A 27,611-nucleotide genomic window follows, 5' to 3' on the forward strand; every position below is an offset into this window, starting at 1 on the left:
TGGTGGATGCCCCATCCCTGGAAACATTCCAGGTCAGGTTGGACGGGGCTCTGAGCAACCTGATCTAGTTGAAGATGTCCCTGCCCACGGCAGGGGGGTTGGACTAGGTGACCTTTAAAGGTCCCTTCCAACCCAAACTATTCCATGGTTCTGTGATTCTGTGATGTGTGGGAATGGGAATCTGCAGAAGTCTGCTGGTGCTTCTGGGTTCTAGTTTAGGCTGAGCTGCTGCAGCAGACTGATGGTGTGTTTGGTGGGAGCCACGGCCTGCAATGTAAAACTAGATCTGTTCTGGATTTTGTTCCCTTTGGGAAAATCCCCTTGGCATGTTATCTGTCAGTATTGAACCTGGCATCTAAAACTTTGAGGCTTTAACTTGCAGATCCAAAGACTGACTAAAGGTGTTGTTTGGGCTGAAGACTTAGTGTGAATTACTCTGTTTTTCCCTGGTTTTAGTCCCCTTTGACTCAGAAGGGTACTGATACTGAGATCAGTATTCTCCATTTGAACTGTGTTAGCACGTACCATAGCTCTCCTGCTGCCTCTCTGTATGGCCTTTTACAAGTTACACCTCTACGTACAAACTTGTGCTTTCTCTGTGTCCAAGATAAGTCAGGAAATTCGGGTGGCTTGCAGCCTTGAATGAGATTTAGGGGTCTGTCCCCCAAGCGAGGCACATCAGCACCGCTGCAGTAGTGCCTGCGACTGCTGTCTGGCTCCACCACTGATGAAGATCATCATGGTGGAGATCTCCGTGAAGATCTGTTGCAAGGAAGGCTCATGCTCTTGTGGGGCAATAGCTGAGCTGCCCCAGTTTATGATCTGCTGTCTTGAGGCAGTGCGTCCCCTTTCTTGGTTGTCCTCAGGGTACCAGCCTGTCATTTGTGACAACTCGGTAGCTGCTGCCCCAGGGGACGAGTTGTCAGTGCCGTCGGGCTGGGGCAGGGAGCTGGGTGGGTGCTCTCGGGGAGCAGCCTGGAGGTAGAGGGTCCTTGGGTGGGCAGTTGTGGTGTTTTGTTCTTTGTTCCTCGAGTGGAAGGTATTGCAGAAATGCACTGTTGTTACCAGCTGGCATGTCCTCTTCTGGCTTCATCCTGGCACTGATAAAGAGAAATAATTGAACTATAAATTTAACGTACATCTGTAGGAACAAGATTTTTGCGTTTTCCCAGTGCTTTCATTTTCAATTCTAGGGTTGAGTCCCAGCCTGCGTAAAGCCCAGTGTAAGTTGCTCACTAGACTCAGTGTCCCCTTCTGTGTAAAATTGCTCAATACAGATAGAAAAAAAAGCTGTGGATGAGACTGTGTTTTGTTGTCCGTGGGGAAATGCTCCAGTTCAGTTTTACATGTGGGTGTGAGTTTAGGTCCTTCTTTCCCTTTTGACAGGGAGGGGAAAGGGGCAGGGAAATGGAAGAGATGGGCGGAAAAAAGCTGCTCTTGTTTTTTACTAGGCCATATTGTCTTTAGTCAGCCTCAGAGAGAAACTAATGAAAAAGCGGTTTCTTTGCAAGAATTGCAAGTGATTTCAGTTCTCCTAACGTACATAGCTCCTAACTCTGTGCTGCATCTCACTTGAGCTTTCAAGGCAAACCACTCCTTTTCTGATTCCTCAGCCCCAGAGATGGAAAGTTCCACTAAAGCAGCAGCACGAAGGAGCAGGAAGGGGACTTGGTAACGAAGTTCTCCATTAGCCTCGGTGTTCGGGAGACTTCACCTGAGGCAGCTGTTTTGCAAGAGGAAGGCTGCTGGAGCGTAGCGCTGGATGAGACATGCACAGTCACTTTGCTCTCAAATAAACTTAAAACTGCTTTTAGAGAGTGTCAGGGTTTTAAATTCCTGGAGCGGCCTTTTTTCTCTATTTTTTGGGTTTTTTTTTTCCCCTCTTATTGCAGATAGGAAGCTGCCATGAGTGAGGAAAGTGCTGCTTTCCGCTGAGCAGCTGCAACCTTTGCATTCCCAGGTGCAGAGATGGCTGCTTTAAAAGGAAAAAAAGAATAATCTCACCTCACCGTACTCAGCACTGGGATGCCCTGCTGAGACTGACGGCCAGGATACCAGACAGAGCAAAATTTTAGATATTTTAGGTATTCACCCAGATGTGCACCCAGGTGCTCCCTGTGTTCAAGACCCCTGCTCCGGGGAGGCTGTGCCCCACGGCAGACAGGCTGTGGCAGCAGGAGAAACATGCTCGGAACCCGGCAGCCCCAGAGCAGGAGCATCCCTCAGTTACAGACGGGCTCGGGGCCTCGTGGCCAGCGCTTGTAACACTGTGGACCCAATCCCATGGCAAAGGAACAAATTAATTTCACGCAGGCTTTCAGTCACCACCGGTATTCATGGGCAGCCCACCGGTGAGATGCTGAATCCCATTTACCTGACCTCAGTATAATCTCAGTATTGAGCATTAACAGCAGAAGTTGTTCTTGTTTTTCCATTTTTTTTTTTTTACTTTTCTTTTCCTGTTTTGACTCTTGGTGTGTCTGATGAGAGGTGGGAAGCGGTGACACTGCGGCAGGGTGACAGTGCACCAGGGCACTGGGAGGAGTGGCACGTTTTGGAAATACAGGGCCAGGCTCTTGGATGGATATCGCCCAACTTCATGGATTTAAAAGGGTGGGGAGAAGAAAAGACCATCAATAACTCGCCCCAGAGAAGAACTTTGGCCTGAAACACTTAATTCTCTTCATTTCTTGGCTTCAAAATGCTCTGCTGTTTGGCTTGAATGGTAGAGGCGGTGCTTTCCCTTCCGATGGATACAGGATCTCTAGCAACCAGTTCTGTATGGTTTCAGTCCCCATCTCTGTCATCCTCTTTATGTCAGCTGGGCTTCTCTCTGCTTTACAATTTTCTTTTTTTTTTTTCCTCACTTTGAGGAGGAAGGGGGGAGGGAACTGTTGTAAGACAAGAATTATAAGCAGGTGCATTTCTCACTTTTAAAAGTTTATCCAGCAGGACAGTTGGGCATTGAATAAATGACTGTGGTATCTGTGGTGTTTTAATGATGATCTGCAAAGTGCTTAAGGTAAAAAAATCTGTGAAGTGTGTGTATATATAAAGATAAATGTATGCAGTACTTGTACTGCCATTCAAAATTGTGAGCTTTTTATTTAAGCTCTGTCTCTGCTTAGTTCAGAGTTTGATGTTTCTCTTGCAGCAGCTGAAGCCTCGTGGCTCTGCTGAAAGCACAGAGCTGCCCTGTGCTCTGTGCTGGGGGCACTCGAAATGCATGGAAAATATCATGCAAGACACGGGCGGTTGGGTGTCTCGCCTCTACCAGTGCTCAGCCCCAAGATGGTCAGAAAAACGTGTAAAAGTTCCGGATCAGATAATGGTGCGTTCGCTTGTAGGATATTTTTTTCTTTCTGTCTTTGTTTTTCCCCCCCTCAGACCTAGTGATGATTGCATTTTGGCCTGGAGTATAAGGGCTCATAACGCTTGCATATTTTTCTTATTTTGTCTCACTGAGCAGTGAGATCTGAATTTAAAAAATATATTTAGGACTTTATTTTTTTCAGAGCGTTCTCAAAGTAATACAGAGTTTTGAACTGATCATCTGGCTGCCTGCATGTGGAAAGTTTCTGGTGGCTACTCATCTCCTGTGGTCTCCGCGGAGGCGATCTGGTTCCCTCTGGCTGTGGCCAGGACGGCTGGTGGGGACCGTAGCGCATCTGTTAGGCTCTGCCCAGGGGCAGGTTTTGGCAGGCTGAACCGAGCTCCGGGGCAGGACTGGAGCCAGGTCTGGCTCTGCTGGAAGGGCTGGAAACCCAACGGCCAAAGGCAGTGGAGAGGAACCAGCATTGCAGGAGTCTGGGCTGGGAGAGCAGAGGTGGGTTTCGTTTTGCCTAATTTAGGATTTTTTTTGAAGTTACCATTCTAATTCTGAACTAGTCTAGCTCATTTCTGTTTCACGTGATAGGCATGTCCAGGCAGTGATTAGTTTATCCAAAGATAGATGTCTAAAGTCAGACTGTGCTTTTTGAGCTGTCGTCTTCTTTCTGTTAGTTGCAATGGTGGCTTAAGGGCATCATGGAGTTTGAGATGTCTTTTAGACACCTAAAATGACATGAGGTGTCCTCTTCCTGTCTGACTTAGCTTCTCCCCTGCTTTCCTAAGATTCTGTTCTTTTCATGGGAATTTTAATTCAATTTTGAATGACGGTGTTTGATGTAAGAAGAAAGCTTAAGACTGAAACTTCTGCAGAGGGTCTGCCCGAGCCTGGGGAGGGGTGTGAACTCTTCCTTGCTCTCAGTGAGTTGTCAGTTCAGAGAAGTGATTTAAATATATTACTGATTATTCTTTGCCACGTGGAGTTGCAGGGATAATGTATCTGCATAATTTTCTGAGTCTTAAATTCCTTGTGTTACTAAAATGTAGCCAGCTCCTAAAAGATAGACCTTGACTGAAGTTTGTTTCAACTTGGTATCGACCTCAGATACCTACCTGGGAGAACGGGCACCGTAACAGAAAATAAATCTCTTGGGCAAGTTACCCGTCCTACACGTTGCTGAATTTTAGATTAATACCAAATGCTTGGATCGGGGTGCAGGCAGCGTTGTGGTCGATGTGACAAGCTTTTACTGCTGCATATGGCGTAGGGGATGCATAAGGGAGCTCTGAAAATACTAGGATGCTTCTAGTCAATGAGGTTATGCTTCCGTGGACGTGGCTATATCTTTCTACCTTTTATTTTTTTTAATTAAAGGATGGTTGTAGAGATGGTTGTAGATTAAGGAACAACGAGGGACTTGGAGAGAAAAGTGAATATGGAGGAAACATAGTTTTGCTCGATTTAGAAGAAATGAATACTGTCAGGTTGTAAAGTTTTAGAGAAATACCGATTCGGGGGTTTTATTCACTTGCAGTGCACAAGAGCAGAAAAGCCGTTGAATAGCATTTTCAAGAGAGCTCGTTGCTATGAGGTGTATTTGAAATCAAGATTTTAGCAGGTTTGCAGTGAAACTTATTTTTTATAATGGAAAAGGGGAGATGAAAAGGTCACGTCAGGAACAAGTGTTTCTTTAGCTGTCTGGTGCTGTTGAAGAACTTCTGTAGGCTGTTTTATTGAGTATTTCTCCATTGTGAGGTTCCTGCTGTCTCTAGTTTGTGTTCCCATCCCCATCTGTAGGCCATATTTCGTCAAAAGTGTAAATATATATTGAATTTGTGTCTATTCAGCAATGCTTGTAAATGTGCACTTAGTGCATCTAAGACTTACTGAACGTGGTCAGACTTGCAGACGTGTCCCTGTTACACGAGGATGGAGCACCGAGTTAGAGGCAGAGCATCATGGCAAGCGGAGCGGTAGCCTAGCCTGGGATGGCAACTCCGACTTCCTATTACCAGACCAGGTATTTTAGTTGTGAAAACCAGACTAGCTTACTTGGCTTGCCACATCTTACTAAGCAACGTAGCTCCTGACATAAACTAGTTCTTCATGGGGGTCTCTTTAATTCGATGTTCAGGAAGGACCCTGGGATGATGAGCTCCTGCAGTCGGTGGGTTGGCTGTGGTGCTTCTTGCAGGAGCCCTGTGCTGTACAGGAACTCAGTTTGTAGAAAACAATGCTATTCCAAAGTATTTATGAATTTATTTTAGTGCTGCCAAAAAAGGGAGCAGGAGGATGGAGATGATCTTTCCCCAAAGAAGCTTGTCCCAGCAGCTCAGGACAGCCTTGCCCGCAGTGTCTCAGACCTGTCGGAGGCTGGAGAGGGACGTAGTCTCTCTTCCCATTCAGTCCTTGGCCTCTGCTGATTCTTGTCAGCCAGCAAGCCGTGTGATGCCAGTTGCCCTAAGAGGTTTTGTCGTATGGATGCGTGTCCATTAGGCACCGAATTGTGACACTCCGCAATGCCGCTCGGCCGGCTGAGCGGTGGCAGCACTGATGGTCGGGGCTGGAGCTGGAAGCTGTAGGACCTTGCTCTGCCCTGCGCCGTGTGCAGTCATTTATGGCAGGGCAGAGTGGGTGCGTAATCCTGTTAAAACAAAACCATACCCCTGACGACTGCTGTCAAGTTCTCCGGTTCTGTGCAACTTCAGGGACTATGAAATTTCATATCTTTGTTTTGTCAAATCTCTAGTCATACAGATTTGGAAGTCTGGTGCCTGTTTATAGGGGATTGATGGCACTTCCACAGTCAATCAGATTGCATTTTGCACACTTAATAAGAGTGTGTGTGTGGGAAGACTGTATGTGGGATTTTAATTTTAGCCTCATAGATTTTTCATAAAGTCCATGATGCTTTCTGGAGTAATGCAGTTATTCTTTCCCCTAGGGCAGTGCTCTAATTTACCTTGTTTTGGTTGCCTTCATGGCAGGCAGAGCAATTCTTGCCCTCTGCTTATTCAGTTTATCTAATAGTCAGCCACTGAAGTTATTTGACTGCTCTGGTGGGAGTGCACAGTATTTAAATCAACAAATATTGAAGGCTTCATTCGGCCAGGTGCCTAGTGCTGAGCACTAGAAACCTCCATCTGTGGTTAGGGAGCTCATTTTTTGTTTTCTTCTGGCACTGACTTTGCTGAAATAATTCTTTTAGCGGCCACAGCATGGTCTTTTATAGACACCAAATGCAGAAAGAGAAACAAGTATTGAAAGAATAAGGACATAGCTGTTGCCTCCCTCTGCCCAAGACTTTTCAAATAGTTAAACAACAGTGAAAAAACTAGCACTTTATCTTTTCCCAGTCAGAGTCGTTGCTATCCAAAACAAACCCTTGTGCTTTCAGAGCTTTCAGTACACAGAAGGTGGTCTGGGTGCCGTGAGAGGGCAGCAGATGGAGGTGATGACTTCGAGTTGTGCTTGGAGAGCCGCTCTACTGCCTACCGGAGGTGGGGCTTCTGCCTCTGCCCCCCTGCACGTGCTCCAGCGAGCACCGGGGTGCTCTTTGTGGAGGTTTTGGAGCTCATTTTGGAGGCTCTGAGCTGGCAGAGCCCATGTGGGAGGCAGTTGCAGGCTGAGCTGCCTGGGTTTGGGGGGAATGGACTGCTTAGTGCAGGTGTCTCATCAGGAAAAACGGCCAGAGTTGAACCCCAGGGAAGAGTTACCACTTGTCACCAGGTTTTGAAGACACTTTCCAGTAAGATGTTTAGTGCCCAATATCTGTGGCTTTCACTTTGGAACACGGGGCAGGACTAGGACTGTCCCCCTTGTAATTTACGGGTAGGACTAGGCTGGAGCAGGTCGAGCACTGCAGCAGTTCTTTGAGACCCACCTGGACAGAGCCCGATCAACCTTGTTTGAATTCAGCGTTGACCATGCTTCGAGCCGGAGGTTGGATTGGATGCTCTAAGTGTATTCACCAGTTCTAAGAGGGCTGTCAGTTTGATGCAGGAAATGTTTGTCTTTAAATCCCAGATGAGCACCAAAACCCAGGAATTTTGGGGAGTAATATGGTTGTTGCAGGTACTAGAATGCATTGGTTTTAGAGACTAGATCTGCAAATGCTGTTTGTGCAGAAATTGATATCAAATAGATCTTTTAGGTCAACCCAATGGTAAGGAGATGAACTGAATTAATACATTAAAAAGGGGGTGGAAAGAAGGGGGTGGGTAGGCCCTCAAATAGTTGGGGGGAGATTTTTTTCCCAGTTGCCACAAACTGGAAAGGGAATTTGGTGCTTTCTGGGAAGAGCTGTTCCGGTGAGCTGTGCAGCGCTGCTCATCCAGGCTCATGCAGCCCTGCTGGTGTTGGCACTGAGCTGCGAGTGCTCAAGGGCACGCAGCAAAGCCCTGCAGAGCTCGGCTTTGAACCATGAGCCCAGGTGTGTTGGACTTGACAGCTTGGGATGCAGGATCTTGCTTTAGCCTTGCATGAGGTTTTTGCCAGGTCAGCAGAGACATTCAGAATATTGTTTTCCTTGAGTGTTTGGGCTTCAAGAGCAGCGTGAAGTGAGATACTGATATCCAGCGTGCTGGTCTGGCTTGCAAAGTTGTCCTCTGGTTTGACTCTGGGCCCTTCTGAATACTGTAGGCAAAAATTGCTTTGATTCGAGCTGGTTGCAAATCAGTCCTACCTGCTCTGACAGCCCACTTGGACAAAGCTTTCGCTGGTGCTTCTTGTGATGCTTTTCATAACTGTCTGGCCTCTGGAAGGAAAACAATACAAGGAATCCCTAACAGCAGGTTGATTTAATCGTTTTACTGAACGTGCCAGTGAATTGTTATCACTCCTGGTTGCCTGGGGAGCTGCTAGTTTGTCATGTTGGAAACCTTTCTGCAAGTACATAGCGTTCATACTTGGATTTTTTCAGCTCAGGTCTGAAATCTCTGATGGGACAAATTCATTGATGGGGGAAGCATGGAAATGTTTGGAAGGGAAGAAAAAAAAACTTTTTACATGCACACTCCTGTTTTATCTGTGCGTGAGCTTTTAGTCAGTCTGCAAAAATCTCGCTGCATTTGAATGATGTAATTATTTTAGTCTAAAATTGCATTTAACATGCTTCACCCCTGTGTTTACTCTGGCTATTTCCTCTGAAATGACACCATGAATCCTTCTCCTGTGCTCCTTCACCCCAGTGAAAGAGCCGGTCTCCACTGGACAACATTTCCAAGAGAGCTGTGATTGCCAGGGAGTTATTCCTTGCAACGGTTTGTGTAGCAGCAGAGCCCTGATGTAGACATCTGGCTGCTGAGCTGTGTCTGTGCCACAAAAACTTACCTGTACAGCCCTACCAGCAAGCTTTTCTTGTGTCAATCTGGCATTGGGAAGGGCTTTGCCAGAGATCTGAATGAAAGATTGGGCAGCGTTTTGTTTGACATGCGAGGTGTTGACATATGGTCCAATAAATGTAGTTACTGGAAAAGCTAAAGATAATATTTACCTTGAAAAATCCATAGTTGGGAATAAATGGCCACATCTGCAGCTGAGGCAAGTGAGAATGAGTGCACTGCTTTCAACTGAGCCACCCACCCCAATTTTCACCATCTGAGGATCCAGGCAAGGCGGTCAGGTAGGTGAGTGAGCAACCTAAATGGATGGATGTGTGTGTGTATATATATATAGCAAGCAGTTTTCTGGGGGAGAGGTTTGCTCTTCATTAGCACTGTAAGTAGCTGTACCTTCTCTTTGGAGTTTTGATACCGCTTGTGACCCTTTTCTTTCTCCTCTCTTCCTCCTTATCCTCCCTCTTTCTCCAGGGTTTAATGCCATGGCTGCAGATGAAAGTGCTACAGAAAAGCAAGCGGGGGAACCAAAAATGGCAGTAGACGGTGAAACCAACGGTTCCTGTGAGCACAGTGAAGCTGGTAGCCACCCAAACCCAGCTAAAAACACTCAGGACAATACGAAAGTGAGCCAGCAGGACTCTAGTACTAAATTAAATAGGATAGCAGAAAATGGCATTTCTGAACGAGATGGCGAGACTGGGAAGCAAAACCATATGAAAGCTAATGACTTCACACAGACTTCTGTAACAGGGAGCAATGGATATATTCTAACCAAGCAGATGGCACAGGAGCAACCTCTAAGGACTACCAGCACCTTTGCTTCTCTCACCGGCCATGCTGCAAAAACCCTTCCAGGAGGAGCAAGCAAAGGGAGAACTGTGGGCTCCTTTTCTCAGATGCAAGCCACGATGCCAACCAAGCTCGGGGAGGGCAGTAAGGACATGGATGCTAAAAAAGCCACCACTGCTAACACTGAAGTCAAGGTCCACAGAGCACGGAAGACAATGCCTAAACCCACCCCTAGCCTGGTAATGTATATGCCCAGCAGTCAGTGCTGCTGCTGCTGCGATTGCTCTTGGCTTTCTTTGAGCGCGTGAGAGGGATACCTTGCTGCACGGGAACACGTGTAATTCGGAGGTGTCCCACTGAATGGATTGATTTTTATTTTTTTTTTTAATACAGATTTCCCCCCCCACCTCTTCCTACAGAGAGGCAGAGGTGTTAAAATAGAGTCACATGGCCACCATCAGCTCTCTTCCCCAAGGTGTTTCTAAATATATAATTGATCAATTACCTTCTCCAACAGATCTATGTGAGACACTAAATGGCCTTTCTCTCTTGGCTGTATTGCTCATCAGCCGTCTGCTGAAATCCAGAGCTGCTTGTGAAACAAATTAGATTTCTTATAAGTTCGACCCAAAGGAAATTAAGCATAGCATGTTAACTTGAGGCTTCTCCTAAGCTTGGAAGCTGTCAAGAAGCTGATATGTTAGGCAACTTGACTGCATTGCCGTATCATTACAGTAGTAAACCAGATGACGTTTTCTCTCCGTGTGTTGCCTGCAGTAATGCAACTTGTTCAGAAATCTTCACTCCAGAATCCTTAGGGGTGGATTTACCATCACTTAATAAAACAGAGCTCTGCCTTTTTTTTTAGGAGGCAAAAGGAGATGTGAAGCCATCTGGTGCATTCATGTTATAGTGGGGTGAACAGAAACAGGCCTGCCTTTGTCATTGGCCAAGTTTGGTTCTTTTGGTTATGTTTTTGGTTCTTTTGCCAAAGGTAAAAGAATCCAAAGGTTCCAGTATCCATAGATACTGGAACAGGCAGATCTCCACTACGAGCACTTGGTCTCCAGCCCTGTGACACTTCCTATTTAACTACAATGAGCTAGATCCCCTCATTGTGCTATGTCTAATGATGGAGAGAGACTGGCCTTTGGGTATCCTGCACCTAGGTCAAGGAAAGGATTGTGAGCCCTGCTTGGCATTGTGAGTCACACTCGGTAATAAATGGGAAGCTGCTGCAGCTTTGTAAAGGTTGGTGCAATGGATTGCTTGTTAGCTACCAGCGTATTACGGACCGGCAAATGCAAAGTGATCCTCAGATGTCACCCACATGTTGCAGCACAGCAATAATATGATGTGAAGCTCTCAAAGCTGTGAATCGCTGTGGTCTGGAGCAGGGGAAGAGAGAGGAAAAAAAAAAAAAGATGGGTGGCACCTAGCCAGCCACAGATGGGGAAAGGTGCCCTTGGCTGTGGGCCCGCCTGGGCCTCCGGAAGCAGGTGGGGAGTCCAAAGAGCACACGAAGATTAGAAACCTCATGGGCACCCAGCCTCAATGGTAGGGCAGAAACCACGCCTGCCATGATTTCCCAACCATTCTCCCAAACCGCTAATTTCCCCTCTGTCTTCCCCTGATTGCATTTGAATTCTCTCGCTCTCGCACCCCTGCTGTGTTTTCTGGCTAGCAAGTGGGGAAGCCCAGATGCAATACATGCAGCCTGATGAAAATCTCGCATAAGGCTGTCTCTTACCCAAACAAGGCTTTGCAACCGAAACTGCCTTGCAGCTTGCCTCCAGCAGCCTGTTGTGCTCTTAAATTAGGCCAGGCAAACCCCCAGACCCTTGTGGAATTTGACAGGGAGAGATCCCTTGGGGCTGAGCAATTGAAAGAGGCAATTCCCTTCTAAAAGACGACTGCTAGGTTAGGAGGGAGTGTTTTCCTCATTCATATTTTATGATACATCAAAAGAATATTTTTACGCAACCCCTTGGGCTTCAAGGTTTGTCTCTAGAAAGCTGCGTGCAACGTTTGCGAATGCTTGCAGCGCTCTGTTACATGAGTAGTTGCTGTGATGGTGCTATTGATCGTTATTTGCTCACACGGTAACAGCAGCTTCAAAAACCAAAGCCTGCAGTTGTTGGGCCGCTCTAGAAAGTTCATAGCCTGTCCTCAGCACCTCTGGCCATTTCCCTTGGGCTTAAAATAGGGAGAGCAACAAAATTCACAGGAAGGGTGGCAAGAAGAGGCCGTTCCCATGTTCTCCGCTCAAGCCTCTGTATCTGAATGTGAACCCAAGATTTGATCTCATTTCTGCAAGACAATAAAACATCTGTTTTATTCAGCCTTCCTGATAATTACTACCTAATTTCTCCCCATTGTCTTTTGAATTTACATGCTATTTTCTTTTGAGTAGCAGAGTCCTTGCTAGTTGTCATTTTTCTGTCCTGATTATTTCTTTGTTGAGCTGCTTATAAGAGGCTCATCAGCACAGCATTGCAGTAACTTTTCATGCACCAGCCTCCACGTTCACACCTTTTCCCCTTCAAAAACACCATGATAGCAGGTGCTGTATTCCAGGAAATAAATTGCGGAAATCACCCAGAAGTTGATGTTACAGGACACAGTAGTTTTCTTTGCTAATATTTTTTAGAGCATTGTTGTTTTCTTGGTAGCCTGTTGTTGCAGACCTGTGCTGCCTGAGAGAAGGAGGGGAGAAAGGTATTTTGTTGCCTGCAAAGTGTAAACATTTGTTCCCCCTGGCTCCTGCAGAAACCCACTGGGGCCAAAAAAATTATTTTCTGTAATCCAGTAGCTGTCAGGGGACCTTGGTAGCCTTTTCCTGCACATATGGATTGGTCTTTGAAAGGAAGAAAATAATTTTCTCACAAATTTAACCAGCTTTTTCTCTGTTTAGGATTTGCTTCCTGAATTGGGATCGAAGCTGAATCTGAAACAGGTGACAATTTTAATTGATGTTGTCGCATGTTAAGGTGGTTTTTGAACAAAGACCTCAGAAGAGGTGTTGACAGCATCATTTCTGCTCCCCTTCTGAATAGTGCAGTAACACAAGCATTGCACCTTTTGGAAGAATCTTTCTTTCCTTCGTAATCCATTTACAACCCTGTTAAGAACCCAAAAGTTTCCAGGGCCAGGCAACAGACTGAAAGGCAAGTGTGTGCGTGCGTGTGTGTGTGTCCTGCGCTTGGAGAAGGCCCCTCCTGCTCAGAAACTCCAGTTTCTGAGCGTAACATCACTAAGACGTGTCTGGAAGGGATAAAGGATGATAAAGGTAGTGAAAGCATTGAGAGAGGAGGAGCAGATGGCTGAGTTGGGAATCCCAAGTTACGTTTCCGTTCACTACTTGGTGACCACGAGGCTGTAGTTTGAGGTGTGTGTCGCTGGTGGTATTTTTTTATGCTGTGCAGAGGACCGGGTCAGGGGAACTGAACCGTCAGAAGAAATAGTGCAAAAATGTGTGAAATTAGTATCTCAGCCTGATTCACAGTGTGAGCCCAAGATGTAGGGTACCAGTTTAACTGGGGGAGACAAAGCCTGGGCAGGAAGGAGGAGGTTGGAGCAGGAGATGCTTTGCTTACGTTGGTGTTTCTACCAATATTCATCAAACTATACCTTTAAGCAGCGTTGCCAGTAAATATCTGATCCCAGGATCAGTAAGCTGCTTGGTTTCTGTGTGCACACAGGTGTTGCTGCTGCTGTAAAGTATTGTTTTCTGTGTCAGTGCCCAGCAGTACTGCGGCGGTGTGCTGATGTGGTCTGTGGGTTGCTCTGCAGGAGCTCCTGGCCTAAGAACGTCTTGTGTTCATCTCTCGGGGTCAGGCAGGTGGCAGTTGGTGGTTTGCAAGCGTCTGGGATTGCTCAGCAGGCTCAGACCCTCTAATATGCAGAAAACTCAAAACAAAGGGGAGGTCCTAATGGGGATGGTGGTGGGGATATTGCCTCCTTGGGGGGAAAAAAAAAATATAAAGACGTGTAGATGAGGTGCTTAGGGACATGGTTTAGTGGGCATGGTGGTGTTGGGTCGATGGTTGGACTCGATGATCTTAGAGGTCTTTTCCAACCTTAATGATTCTATAAATGAAGAGTACAGGGCATAGTGGAATAAAGCTCTTCTGATTGCAAGTGCTGCTGTCAGCTTGTCTGAACCTAGAAGGTGCACCCATCGAGGACCCTCTCCAGGGAGGCACCCAGCTGTGCACTGGCAGACTGAAAGTGTGAAGTCCATGTGTGTGAGCTTGGCCACAAGTTAAATATCCCCTGTGGGAAATCTCCTTCAGGAGTGACGAGGCTATAGAGTACCATTGGACTAATGATATAGAGGGTTCAGTGCAGAGGGAGGTAGAAAGTGAATGCATATTGTGCAGTACTTTTAATTTCGTGTTTAACTGGTTCTGCTTGTGCTGCTGACACGGCCGTGCCAGCTAAAGGTGGCTGCCCCAGCTGCCAACCACAGCCTGCAGAAATAACCGTCCCAGTCCCAGATCCCTAGCAGACCTATTTCTGTCAGGAGGATTGCTGTAGAAACTGGTTTGAGCTACCCTGTTTCGTTTTGACTGATGTGTGACACTTCTTTCCCTCGAGCTGCTTGATCTAGGAGGGGACAGGGACGAGGAGTGGGGTGTCCCCTGACCTGTCAGCGTTCACACCTCTGAACGACGCTGGTTCTGAAACCCATTAAATGCAGGTTTGTAGCTTGGTTTAGCACAGTCTGCCTGGCAGCCTAAACCCATATGATTTTATGCAGATACGTGACTGCACACAAATCAGTGCAATTGTAACTGAGTCACACCAGAATCGCTCTTCTAAATGGGCACGTGTTAATCTGCAGATAAAAAGGGCGTTAATAGGTGGATCAGCGTTGCAGCTTGTCTGATCTAGATGAAGACCAAAGCCCTGCAGGTTTCTTTTTGTTGCTCCAAGGTAAGGCTTAGGCAGGGGTCAGGATCCCCAGGCAGCTGTGGTGAAATTCAGTAGTGAAAACTATAATTTTGTAGCAGTGGAGGAAAGGGAGAGTAGCACCACTACAGCTCCTACAGGCACTGTCATCTGCTTGTGATAAATTTTTTATAGCAGACGGGTATTTCTTGCTTAAATATCGTTCACCAGTTGTTAGAGGCAGATACCCCTGGGAGCTGCTGCTTTGTGCTGTTCAAAGGCAGCGCCTTGGTACAAATCTCGTTACCCCTCCACATCCGACTGATGGATGGAGAGAAGAGGGTTGCTCTGTGACAGCTGCTGTGTTGCCCGGTGGCAGTGGCAGTTAGTTTAGTCCTCCTGGCTAGTTGGCTTTGGTTTCAAGCTCGTACTGTGATAGAGATGAAAGTCCTTAAAAGAAGAGAAATAAAACAGCTCGTATGTCTAAGCTGGAGATGGTTTCAGGTGTCGAGAGCGAACGGCAGTCCTTCTGCGGCGCTCTTCAAAGCTTCCCTGCTCAGAAGCAGGACCTGCAGGACCTTTGCCAGCGTCCTTGCACCAACACACGGATGGAGTTCTGAACTGGTTTCTCTTCGGTCGTTGCTAGCTTGCTTGCTTTGGTAACGGAAAGACCTCTTAATTGCTGGGCTGTGGGAAGAATGCCGTGTGTGGTCTGTCGAACCAACACGGGGTTTAATTAGTAAGGTTTGTTTGTTCTGTATATTTGCTTTTGGAATAAAAAAAAAAAAGGAGGCTATTCTGTCTTTTGCCATTTTTAGTAACTTCTCCCTGCTGCTGTAGGGGACTTCTGTGCCAATAATAGAAACATGGTCAGTCCCATTAAAATGTAGAAAGCACTTAAGTTTAATTTTTATAAACACATAAAATATTGTGTTCTTGTCCCAATCTAAGCAGTTTTCTTGACTATTTTTCTTACAATGGTGTTGGTCATAGTTGTGGTCCCATTTTTGCTGTTTCCAGACACAAGCAACTCTGGAAACGTTGGCCCGAGCCTTGGAATAGCTGTCTTCAGCTTCTTGACTATTCCCTGCAATGCCCCACGTGAAATAGTGACTTTACAGCCTTTCGCATAGGATGAGCTGATGCCACATGTGAAGCTGTGAGAAATGGAGACATTAGCAACGCAGGTTCTCTCTCTATCATTTTTGGTCCTTTCTTGGCCTCCAGTGGTCCACACATGTGGTGGTTAGGACAACATGTGAACACAGGGAGCTCAAACTGCGCCCTGGAGTTACCTTTGCGTGAAATTCTCCTCACTGAACTTCTCTAAATCTGTAGATGAAAACAGAACTGTGCTTTAACTGTGTTAAAAATCTAAGTGTAACTGGGGAAAAAAGAAAAAGACCGCGGCTGTTTTGGACAGGGATAACACACAGCAATGGAGTTTATTTAGGGTCAGGAATAGTGCTTCTCACCTCTAATTTTGCTGTTTGCAGTGGAGCCCATGTAGGTGTTAGATGAAAGCACCTCTGCTCTCTTGAATGTTTGTTGGTTTAAGTGAAAGAGGATGATCTTCATCCAGTTTCTGAGCGGAGGAGTCTGCTTAGTTAAAAATGCGGGCAACTCAAAGTGTGCCTACCCTCGTTAGTATTCTTAGCAGATCAGTCCGTGCCCAACAGATCACTGAAAGCCGTGCATTGCTTTCCCGGCATGGTCGCTTCTGCTCCAGTATTGCCGGTCTGGCATTTTTCACCATTAGCAGAGGACTCTGGATCTTCAGGAGGTGAAGCAGGATCACGTCAGGATTTGTCACAGCAAAGCGGATGAGTAGGTGTTGATAGCGATCGGCTCCGTTGGGGTCTCTGAAGCACCTGCTATTTGCAACCCCCTTTGTTTGTGCTTTGCCAGCACGAGTGTCCTCTGCTGGGGGAAGGTAGGAGAGGCCGTAAGCCAAGAAGCAGGAGTTTGCTTGGATGGATGCTGGGCTGCAAGCAGTTTTAGAAATGCTTGATGCTGTGCCTTGTGCTAGGAACGGGGAGGGCAGGGGGAACCCATCCATCATGAAAGTGGAAAAAAGTGGCACGTGACAGGAGCATTAATTGCAATCAGCCGTGCCAGTGACCGCGTAGCCCACGGAGGTGGCTTAGAGCTGGATCCTACCAACCCCAGGCTGGGGCATGGGGTGGCAGGGCTGGAGGTAGCTGCTCTGCCTGCCCTGCCTGTTCTGCAGGAGAAACCTTTGTCTGAGGTTTTCCTTGGGACAGCCTTTTCCCTAGCAGGAAACTTGCTGGAGCTAAATGGATGTGGTGCGTTTTGAGAAGTCCTCTGATGGTGCTGGGGGTTTGCAGGTGGATCTGTGAGCTTTGTGTTTAAATGGATCACTGTAATTTTTTGTTTCCATTTTGCTTTGAATAGGAGTCTGTTGTGCCCCAGATAGCCTAGCACCCACTCGCCCCACTCCCAAATGCACAGTCCGTCTTTTGCCTTTGCTGCTTTTATTTGAGCCTGCCCACTCTCCTCTGCGGAGAGCTGTCAGGTGCTGGTTGTAACCTGGGCAGCGAAGGATGCTGAATATCTTTGCGAGGAAGGGCCCAGGTATGCTTGAACCAGCTCTTAGCCAGCGTGGTGGGATTTTAAGGAAGAAGAAATTTCCCAGCAGACTGGTGTACTAGATTAGCAAAGCCTCTTTTCTGGGAGTGTTTTAACTTGAAACAGGTAGAGCAGAGCATAAAAGCTCAGTGTAGGAGACCAGGATGGGCTGTACCTACAGGCTCGAGTTAAGGAACTGGCAGAATTCAGAGACATTAGAAATGGGAAAAGAATAAAGTTTCATCCACTAAACACTCTGCTTGCTGGAAGGGTAAAATTTAATAAGAACAGGAAAGATGTAACTGTTTTATCTAGCTAAGAATGGAGAATGATGGTGAGAAAACTGTGTGTGGACCGAGTATATGAGTGCTTTCAAATCTTTACTGATTCTTCCTATTACAATCCTTAGATTTAGGATTATTTATATACGTATGTGATAGCTAGATATATATGTATGTTTTACTGCTGGCCTGGTCAGCTTCCTGTGCCATCAGGCTTCCTGAGAGATCTGGTCGCCTCTCTGTGGGAATTCGTGGCCTTTAGCATTGCTGCATATGCCTCCAAGTAATAATCCAGATCTCACAAGGCTTAATTTGATTTTAAAAACTGTTTTACCAGAATTGTCATGAAAAAGTCACATTTAACAGTTGTCATGCAGCCCTATTGAAGATTTTGAATTTATTTCCATATTGTAATTACAGGGGGAGAGAAAAACCCCAAGCTAATAACATACTACTTTTTCATTTAAAATTTGATTATGTTCTTCCAAACAGCCTGGCATGGTCTGAATGTGAATTCTTGATGTTTGGGAGTAACAGCACGTTTTATCAGAGACCAGTTGCAAGAACCTGCACGTAAAGGACAAAAAATGCAGCCCTTATGTACACTTGTTGCAGGCAGCTCTGCGTCAGATCTGCCTCTCCCAAGCTCATTTTTCTAATTTTAAGTTAAAAACGGAAAGCAGTGGATGTTCCAGGGGACTTGGGAATTCTCAGAATAATCCTGTAGCCAAGAGTTACTGTTAACCTTTAGATCTATAAACTAGGGACTTCTAAGAGGTATAAATAGTATTGTTGAGACTATTATTGGCATACTGTGCCCAGCACTCCTGACGTACGTTTTTTTAAGGGGTAGAACAACTGGGAGCAGTCTCAGGAGTGATCCAATGTCCAGTAAATCATCTTATGGACGCTTAATTTGCTCATTCTATTAAACTTATTGAAGAGAAAGTTTTTTAAAGAAAAAAAAAAAGTTGATCATAATCCATAAGCATCTACTTGGAGTGAGAATTTCTGATGATACGGGGCTTTTTACTTTAGTTGCAAAAGCATAATGCATTTAATTATTTGACAGTGAGGGCAATTAAGCATTGGAACAACGTATCAAAGGATATGGTAGATTTGTCGTCTTTGAAATCGTTAATCCAAGACTAGATGCCTTTTAAGAAAAGATGTGGCAATTCAGCCATAAGTTATGGGCTTGATGCAGGAATCATTGGCAATTTGATGGCCTCTTTATGCGGGTCATTTTTGATTATCATTACAGCTTCTCTGTCTGCAACCAAGTCCTCGCTTTCTGCCAGCAGCGTGCACATGGCAGAGCCATAATTAGGAGAATCAGCCGCTTCCCCATTTGTTCACAAGGTCACATTACTTGAAAGCAGCGTCTAAGAGTGCCTGTCTGAACCTGGACTTCAAAGAGTGTTTTTATTGCTCGCTGCTTTTTTCCCTTTTCTTTCTTTTGCCTGGATTCCTCTTTCTTTTTTGGTATTTCATCTGTTGCTTCAGAAGTCCCATAAGAAGTATTTTCCTGCAAGTGGAGCAGCACTAAAACATTGCCACCGCAGAGCTTGTAATCTGCTAGCTGTGCTCTTGGTTTTCTGGAGCGTCTCTGCCAAACCTGCCTCCTGCTCGACAGTTGAGTGGACAGATGTGTGGAGAGGTGTGGATGCGGCTAGGCCATCTGTTAAATATGTAAGAGGGTAAATCCAGTGTAAGATGTCAAATCAGAGTGGCAGCATTTACCTGACTGTCTGCTATTGGAGTCATTGCTGCAAAAGGTGCGCTGCTGCGGGACATGGGGCTGTAGGAACCCCGCTTTCATGCCCAAAGGTGCTGGATGAGACTTTGCATTGAGTACAAGCTCAAATCAGAGCGGGTGCGAGCTGCCTTGGGGCCTGGGAGCCTGGCTCCAGTGACAGGGAGCGCAGGAGCAACTACAAAATTCTCTTGAGCCTGATCAGGTTTTCAGCAGGAGCTTGTAGCCTGCCCTGTGTTTGGTGTTGCAACAGCTAGGTCAGCAGTACCTGTGCTCGCTGGTTTAAGGTAAGCTCGGGCAGGTGTTTGCTGCGGCAGTGGCAGCACTGTAGATGAACCTACAATGTCAGGCAAATACCATCTGTGCTCGTGTTTTGTTGTGTGCTAGGCTTGAGGTGGGAGACCACAGCCTTTGCTAAGCCTTGATTGTGCCAAATGCTGTCCAAAAGGAAGGATCCCTTCCCGTTGCTGCCTGCTCTTCCGAAAACGTCTCTGCAAGACTTCTTGTGCGTGCTTGATGTGACAGCCACACTCGGGGCTTGTTTCAGGGAGTAGGTGCATGTGTTGCATTCATTCATCTTCTCCAGAGCCAAGCAAATGCCTGTGTAAATAGTGTCTGATCCTTTTCATTATCTGCAGTTGCCTTGGATCTGCCACTCTGCCTCTGCGAGGTAGCCTTTCACCTTCAAAGGCAACAGCCTTCAACAAGTGAAGGAGCAGCAGGCTGGTGCAGTCTTTAGGCAAAGTAACATTATGTGCTAGAGGAGGGGCTGTGTGCTTTTGCTTTGAATGTGTGGTTCTATCTTCAAATGAAAGTGATAATGTTTGAGAGAAAGGAATTAAATTTATTTTCTTGATTTTTTTATTTTTTTTTAAATGAAGAGGCTCAATTTAACTGCATTTTGTTTTCCAGCATGCAAGTAAAGACCCCAAAGATGGGAGAGACAGCAGAGATCAAAAAGAATCCAAGGAGGAAGGCAACAAAAACGTCCTGGAGTTTGGGAAGCCGTTGCCATTGCCCTCTCTCCCGGGCCTTCACCAGTCACTACCTCAGAACCAGAGCTATGTGGCCACCACGAAGTCGCAGACGGGTAAAGAGGACAGAGTTAAAATTCCTAACAGCACCCACCTCTCAGACATGTGTGTATGTGGTTGAGTGGGAGATGAGGCAGGTTAACAAGGACTGAAACCTCTGTTAGTACCTTTTTCCCCACTGAATCTCCTTCAGGGTTTCCTTTCCTGCTGGCATCAGTAGGGCTGCTGCCATAGACCTTGTTTGACAGATGCCGTTTCATCCAGCCACTTCTCTGCAAGTGGCCGTTGCACTGCAAGCATGATGCTTGTGTCCTCTGGACTCCCTTCTGGTCACCTCTGGGTGTTGTACAGGGTACATCTTGCAGTCCCCTGTTGAAGTAGCCTCCCAAGTGAAGTCCACCAGTTTTTTGCTCTGCAGGGAGCACCTGCCATGCAGTCCTTCCTGCGCGTCCTTGTTTCATGGGGTGCAGGTCCGTCCCAGGCGGCGTGGGCAGGTAGGCATGCTCCGTCAGGCACCACCACACCGAGGATCACTCTTCTGCTAAAAGTTTTTGTTAGAGGAGACACTTTCATCCCGTCTTCCCATGTGATATTCTGAAGATGTTTCTATAAATTCTGAAGGACTTTGTATATCACCGCAACAACCACTTACCATGAACTACAGCCTTATAAATAAAATTAATTGGGTTAACAGAATTTTTTTGAGAGGTCTCTTCATAGATTTTTGGTGAGATTTCATCATAGTGGGAGATGAAGAAATGCTTTCAAGGAACAGGCTGTACAGCTGCAAACGGTAATACTGGTGCCGAAGCTGGCTGTTCCCTGCTGTACGCTATTCTTAAAAGAGCCTGCACTAAGCATCCCTCTGATGTATATTCACTAAAGACAGCATCAGGCAGCGAGGTGTGATGACTGATTTGATTAGAAGGCCAGGAGGGAGACTTAACAAATTAAGACCCGATCAAAGTAGTGAAAGGAATCAAACAAACTTCCATAGTAGGTGTGAAATAAGGTTAAATGGCAAACGGCTCTTTTATTTTAAGGTACCTTTTCCCTGTGTGTTCTTCAGTTACTGTGTGATCGCTTTCATTGTAAGCTGGTATTATTAGCCTTGCAATATCTATTTGAGCAAGTTGGATTCTATTCAGCCTCCTACGGCATCAGCAATACTGCCAAATGCAGGCTAATTTAAGGATTTGATATTGTGTATGGTGATGTAGGGGCCAGAAGGAGTGTGGAGAGGATGCTCAGAATTTGGGTGGGTTTGCAGCACTGGCAGAAAGCTCTTTGTGTGCTTGCACGTATGTGTGTGTCATCTTTTGTTTGACTTGTAAATAAATCAGTTGGAGTGGGAAGCCTTTTTCTCAGATCGTGCCCTCGAATGTGGTTTCCCCCAGTACAGCCTCTACTCTCTATCCCTTCTTCTTTTCATTCCTGAGCAAACTTTGGGGTTTCTTTGCTTCTCTTTTCCAGCTGTTGCAGTATCTCGGAAGAAGAAACGGAGAATGGGAACCTATAGCCTGGTTCCCAAGAAAAAGACCAAAGTGTTAAAACAGAGAACAATGATTGAGATGTTTAAGAGCATAACTCATTCCTCTGCGGGTGCCAAGGTGAGGGGAGCACTGAGCCCACTGGACGTGTTTGTTGTCACCATACACATCCCTCGTCCTGGCACACCGACCCCATGTATAGGTGCAGGAATGCGCTGGCCTGTTGCCGTCAGCATCTTCCATTCTGAGTCTACATCTTCCCTCTGGTGACAGCATCCTGCCCGTAGCAGCCTTGCTGCTTTGAAAATGGCTCTTTGAGGGTGGCTGTTCAGATACCAACTCTTAAACAAATGTTTTCCAGTGAATGTTCCCCTTCTGTCCCGTGAGTCCTGTGGAACTGGAGAGATTGCAAGCATACCCCATGTTGTAACCTTTTTGTTTCAGAGTCCTCAAGGTAACTGTCTAGTGTTGCTGCTTGAGGCTGTACGGCAAAACAACTGGTTACTTAGAAAGCTTTAGACAGGGACTCACTCCTGATCAAATTCTGCTTTTGCTGCAACCCATGCCCTGAAGTTTTGGTCTTTGAAATCAAGGAAAACAGTGCTAGGCTTTCATGGAGTGGAGTGAAAATCCCTCTCTCTCTCTGATTTAACTTCCCTTTCCATTCCCTAGAAACCTTCCTGCACCCTTGGTATGCCATGGTGGAGCTGCCCTTCCACTTTTGAATTAGACTGCAGGGGTTGGTCTGAAGGCTCCTGCCCAGCAGCCCTCCTCCCCTTAATGCCGTGAGTCTGGAATGACTCCTTGTGGCTCCTCGTTCCCCAGGTCAACAGGGTGAGGTGACACATGGCAGGCTCTCAGGCTGGCTTTGCTGGCAGTGTTGCAGAGGTCTGGAGGGACATACAGCCAGCTTTCCTCTGGCAGCTTTAAGGCTCCTAGCACAGAGGTGGTCTGGGATGGATTGAGCTGCTCTGTCCTATGCTCCTAGCCTTAGAGGTGGTCCTAGAGGTGGTCTGGGATGGATTGAGCTGCTCTGTCCTATGAATTGATGTTGTCTTTGTGGCTTGTGTGCTTGGATGACTTTCAGAGTGAAAAGGACCTAGGTGATGCCAGCCCTCATGTGAACGGGGAAAGCATAGATGTAGACTCTGAAGAGGAAGACTCTGACGAGTTGGAAGAGGAGGATGATCACGGAGCAGATCAGGCAGCTGTATTTCCTGCAGATGATAACAGGACCTCTAAAGACAGCGCGTCCGATGCAGACAACACCAGAAAGGTATTCACATGCCCTGTGCAGGACTCGGAGTGGGATGGGACACTGCTTGTACCTGTGGGATAGGAGTGGCACGAGTTGAGGCAATTTCTAGGTTTTCTTAGCCTGCAAGATGGCAGAAAGCACAGGAGTGGAAGTGAGGCTTTTTGATGACCATTTCCTGCTCCCCATTGCACCTGTGAGAGTCTCCCCACCTGCTCCCCAGTTTCAGCCTTGCTACGTAAGTCTGTGGTCCAGCACACATGCAGAACCCTCACCACATTTAGTTATGGGATTCACTGAACCAGTAAGAGATGTCTTCCTGATCTTGGTTGTAACAGGCTGGCAAAGCACTAAAATTGGTTTAGTTAATTTTTTCCCAAATCATGCATAGTGTAGACATGAGGCTGTTTCTGGATGATCACAGAAGTTAAGATTTGGTTAGAAAACTTTCTTCTGGGGTTGGAATTTTTCTTTCCCTGTACCATCCCTATGGATGTACCATGACGTGCATTAACGGCCTTGGCATTCTTGTCCTGGAGAGGAAATTGTGTTAGTGCACCCGCAGGCTGGGGCTGGGTGCTGGGCGCAGCAGGATGATGGGGGGGATGCTCTGCTGGGTGGGGGGCACAGCAGGATGATGGGGGGGATGCTCTGCTTTGAGAGGCCTGACCTGACTGACTCTTTCTGTTCTTGGGCAAATGGTGGCTGCAGATTGATGATGGCGAGTCTGAGGAGGAGCAGGAGTCTGGAGAGTCTGGGGAGGAGGAGGAAGATGGAGATGAGTCTGACTTGGTAAGCCTGGCTGCTAAATGTGTCTTTCAGCCTTTGTCCTGTTGATAATAATTTCCCCTTTGCACTGCTGCCAGAAAGAGAGCGAGCGAAGAGGTGTAGTTTCATGTCTCTTTGACAAAACTCACTCTTTGAAACCACCCACACACAGAGTATTGTTTTCCACAAAGTGCTTAACCCTGATCTGTGATACAATTAATTGCTTTCTGATGCTAATTAATGGGCTTTTGTTTGTTGTTTTCAACAAGGTGTTGACTGCTTTTAATCATTTGAATGTTAGTAGAAATATTTAAGGGTGCTTAAATTCTTCAGATGTAGATTTGGCAAGTGGTAGGATCCAGCAATGTTTTCTTAACAACCTGAAGCTCAGCATGGCTTTTTAGAGCTCAGGTGGAGTTGTTCACAAATCCATTGGCCCAGCCCAGAGCCTAAATTCACATTGATCTGACATGCCACCTCACGGTACCAGATGAGCAGCTCTGATCAGGGAGACATACAAATAGCACTCAGACAGACAGACACTCTCCCTAGGAGGTTGTCTGTATAGTGTTAGGGCAAGACTTTCACCAGCTGCTAGTGATTTTTACTTTTTATTTTTAGATGGCTGGTGAAGAGAACTTGTATTTTTTTTTTTTTTAATTTAAACTGTTGTTCATTGATTGTCTCTGTCCCCCACCCTCCCCTTTACTTAAAAACTTTGCTCCCTTTCCACAGCATCTCAAGTTGAGGAGCCAGCATTTAAGGCACCCCAACTTTTCAGTCACCTTGAGAAAATTCTTGGCTTCATTTTCTTGATGTTTTGAGCTGAAGGTAGAAGTGACTATATCAAGTGAATCTCTGAAGCTCTGTAGAGTCTTGTTCCTTGTGCTCTGACACTACAGGAGCCAGAGAGGACCAAGCAGCAGGGGCTGTGTAGCCTGCCCCTTTCTTTGGGTGGCTGAGGCCAGTCTGTAGCGTTAGCTCAAACCAAGGGTTGAGCTTGCAGTCCAAACTCCCAAGTCGTATCTCCACATCCTAGACGGTGGTTTTTGCTCTGCTCATATCTGATGAGTCAGTCAGTTTCCCAGACATGGACTGGCTTAAATACAAACCTCTCCCCACAAGCAGTGTGATGCAATTGGTGTAAGCCACGTGGCAGGGCACAACCGAGCCCGTGCTCAGGGACAGTTATCAGGGGCAACGTAGACATGCTGTAGAGCAGCCCGAGAGAGCCAGGGCTCAGTGCCACCTTTGCCCGGCTTCGCTCACTCTGATAACAGGGCATGGTGCAGCATTGTCTTCCTCTCAAGGTAGGCCATGAAGGTAGGGCCTGATCCAGCCACAGTTAATGCTAGCAGGAGGTTTTTCATAGGCTTTGGTGGGAGATGGATAAGCATCAGGAGCTGGCAGTTTCAGTTTGAACGTGAATTTTATGATCGGCGCGTTGAAGACTGCCTTACAGGGTTGGGGTGCCCGATTCCCCGTGCCGATGTTGACTTTGAAAACCCACCCCAGACAACTGTATTTTTTTCAACCAAAACCCAAACCCTGTTTAGATTCATGTATGTGTCTGACTATTTGCTTCATGATTAGTCCGTGCTACCCTGTACCTTGCTCAGGGAAGGGGCTGGTCTGCTACTGTAGAGTTCAATTCCCCCAGGTCCATCCCAACCCTGTAAGGCGGCTCTTTAGGTGCAAGGCAGGTTTTTGTTGGCATTTTCTAGCAGGACTGTGGAGCAATGTGAATATTTTAGTTTGAAAAAAAAACCTCAGCTTTTTCTGGGGAGAAGCTAAAAGTGTGCATGTGCCTGCATACTCGCATTGCTGCGCAGAGGTGCTCGGCTACTACTGCGATGAGTGTGGTGTAAGAGCCTACATGGAAGAGAAAGTGAAGCATGCACTATTGAAATGACAGGAAATACACCCACACGTGTGCTTGTGTTTCCTTTTCGGCGCTATAAAGACATCTTAGCACCACTTGATTTCAAACCCCCAGTCCTTAAGGCCTTTTCGCATAACTCAAGCTGAGAGAAGGCTCTTTCTCATGGGCGCAAAGGACTGCTGGGACGCTGATGCCAACATGCCTTACATGCACGTGGCCTCTCTGGTTATTCAGAGCTCCGAGTCCAGCATCAAGAAGAAGCTGCTGAAGAGGAAAGGAAAAACGGACAGTCCATGGCTGAAACCCACCCGCAAGAGGCGACGGAGGAATAAAAAGAAACAAGCCAGTGTGCTAGGTAACTAATTGTGTTTTGTTCCTTAACTACACAGAAATTAGCCTTCCAGGTGGAGGGGTAAGGACCTGAGGCCCATAAGGCAGTGGCTGTCTGCAGGGCTGGCTCTTCCTTTCAAGGATGGGCTGTATGATAAACCAGGGTGTGAACTTGCATCTCACTGGCAGTAACTGCTGGTGTGCACACTTCAACAGCAGAACAAATAGTAGGTGGCTTTATACTTGTCGTGCTGGAGGAATATTTTTTTGTTCATGAACTCCCTTTATTTTAGAGTATCCAAAAAAGACCTCGTGGACTCATGTCCATGTGTACTCATGTCCCATGAGCTCGGGGAGTGTGGTTAGATGCAGAAGGGAAAGGAAGAACCACCCCAGAGTGGTGCTCAGTTGCTTTTGTATGGATGTTTGTCCAGCTGAATGGAATGTGCAGGTTGTCTTTGCTTAATCTGAAAGCACCACAACGTTTGTAATGAGCTACCTCTGGCCCATCTCGTGGTGTGGATGTTGTTCAGGTGGTCATTCTTGTTTGACCTAAGCGACCCAGCACTCAAAAGAAGGTTTCAGTGGCCTTTGTCCTCTGAAGGCTGTGGGATGGGGAGAGCTGGGAGTGCAGGCTGGATCTGATTCTTCTTCTTCAGGAAAGGTAACAAGACAGATAAAAAAAAGTGGATAGTCCCTGGAGTGATGCTGTGCCTTCAGCTTTGTTACTAAGGTTTCACACATCCAATGCCATCAAAGAGTTTGTTCTTCTGTGTTTGCTAATTCTTTGCAAACAGGCCATTTTTTTATCAGCAGATTTGTGGCTGCTTCTGAGCTAAATGACCATGTTTCAGCCTCTGGTCTGTGCCTGGGGTTTGTCAGTCATCTGGCTTGCTCCTCCTCCTCCCAAGGTGGCCCCTTTCTCAAGAAGAAGTGCGGGCCATTGATTCCTTTCAGAGCAAATAGCTAATTCTTCATTTCAGATGCAGACTACTGGTCTTCCACCCCTTCAATAAAGGTGGCAGCCAGTCTTTCAGGCTAATGCAAGTCTCTTGGCCAAGCTCGAGTGGGAGAAGCAAACCAGGAGAGAAAGCGAAGCCAAGTGAGCGCGAAGAGATTGACAGTTCCCACGAAGGCTCCGAGGGGTCCCCATGCAATCTCTTCCCAGTGAGGGATCCCCCACGCAATCTCTTCCCAGCAGCAGCTTTGGTCACTTAGAGCCAGAACTTGGCTTTTATGCTTTTCCCCTCCCGTTAAGCTGAATGCCACCTGTCTTGTCCTCTTTGCAACGTACACGATTAGCTGGTTCGCTCTGCCTGGCCGGAGTGTACCTGGAGCCCTTCGCAGCAGGTCGGAGGCAGGAGGATGCGCTGAGCCCTGGTTTCATCCTTTCCTTGTGCCATTTAAGCTTCTGCTGCCGATGCAGTACGGCAGCAGGCAGATGTGCCTTTCAGAGGCAGAACTTACTTGTCTCTCTTACTATTTTTTTTGTTGTTGTTGTTACCTACCTAAGTGGAAGTGGAAAATCTGTCTGATCAGACAGGGAAGGAAATAAGAGATCAGTCGTGCCATATATGCCCAGATGTTACATTTTCATAATTCTATGTGCATCTGTACTCATGGCCTCTCTGAGGAGCCTGCATACAGCCAGCTCGCTTAAACATGGCCTTTACACCCGCACGTGCTTGCACGCGACTTATTTATTTTACTACTTTTTTTTTTTTTTTTTTTTTTTTTTTTTTTTTTTTTTTTTTTTTTTTTTTTTTTTTTTTTTTTTTTTTTTTTTTTTTTTTTTTTTTTTTTTTTTTTTTTTTTTTTTTTTTTTTTTTTTTTTTTTTTTTTTTTTTTTTTTTTTTTTTTTTTTTTTTTTTTTTTTT

The 27,611-nt window shown here is 46.4% G+C and overlaps 1 protein-coding gene across 1 annotated transcript in view; it reads left to right on the plus strand.

The window, feature by feature from the left end:
* Positions 1–27,611, plus strand: part of EHMT1 (euchromatic histone lysine methyltransferase 1) — a 74,394-nt gene that overhangs the window by 13,196 nt on the left and 33,587 nt on the right. Inside the window, exons 3-8 of the mRNA XM_019472843.1 lie at positions 9,139–9,695; positions 19,888–20,065; positions 21,483–21,619; positions 22,587–22,775; positions 23,466–23,546; positions 25,639–25,759. Of these exons, the coding sequence (XP_019328388.1) occupies positions 9,139–9,695; positions 19,888–20,065; positions 21,483–21,619; positions 22,587–22,775; positions 23,466–23,546; positions 25,639–25,759 (1,263 nt within the window). The remainder of the gene's footprint in view (positions 1–9,138; positions 9,696–19,887; positions 20,066–21,482; positions 21,620–22,586; positions 22,776–23,465; positions 23,547–25,638; positions 25,760–27,611) is intronic.

This window comes from Aptenodytes forsteri, unplaced genomic scaffold (genome assembly GCF_000699145.1).
Source record: "Aptenodytes forsteri isolate BGI_AS27 unplaced genomic scaffold, ASM69914v1 Scaffold325, whole genome shotgun sequence".
In the NCBI taxonomy this organism is placed as follows: domain Eukaryota; kingdom Metazoa; phylum Chordata; class Aves; order Sphenisciformes; family Spheniscidae; genus Aptenodytes; species Aptenodytes forsteri.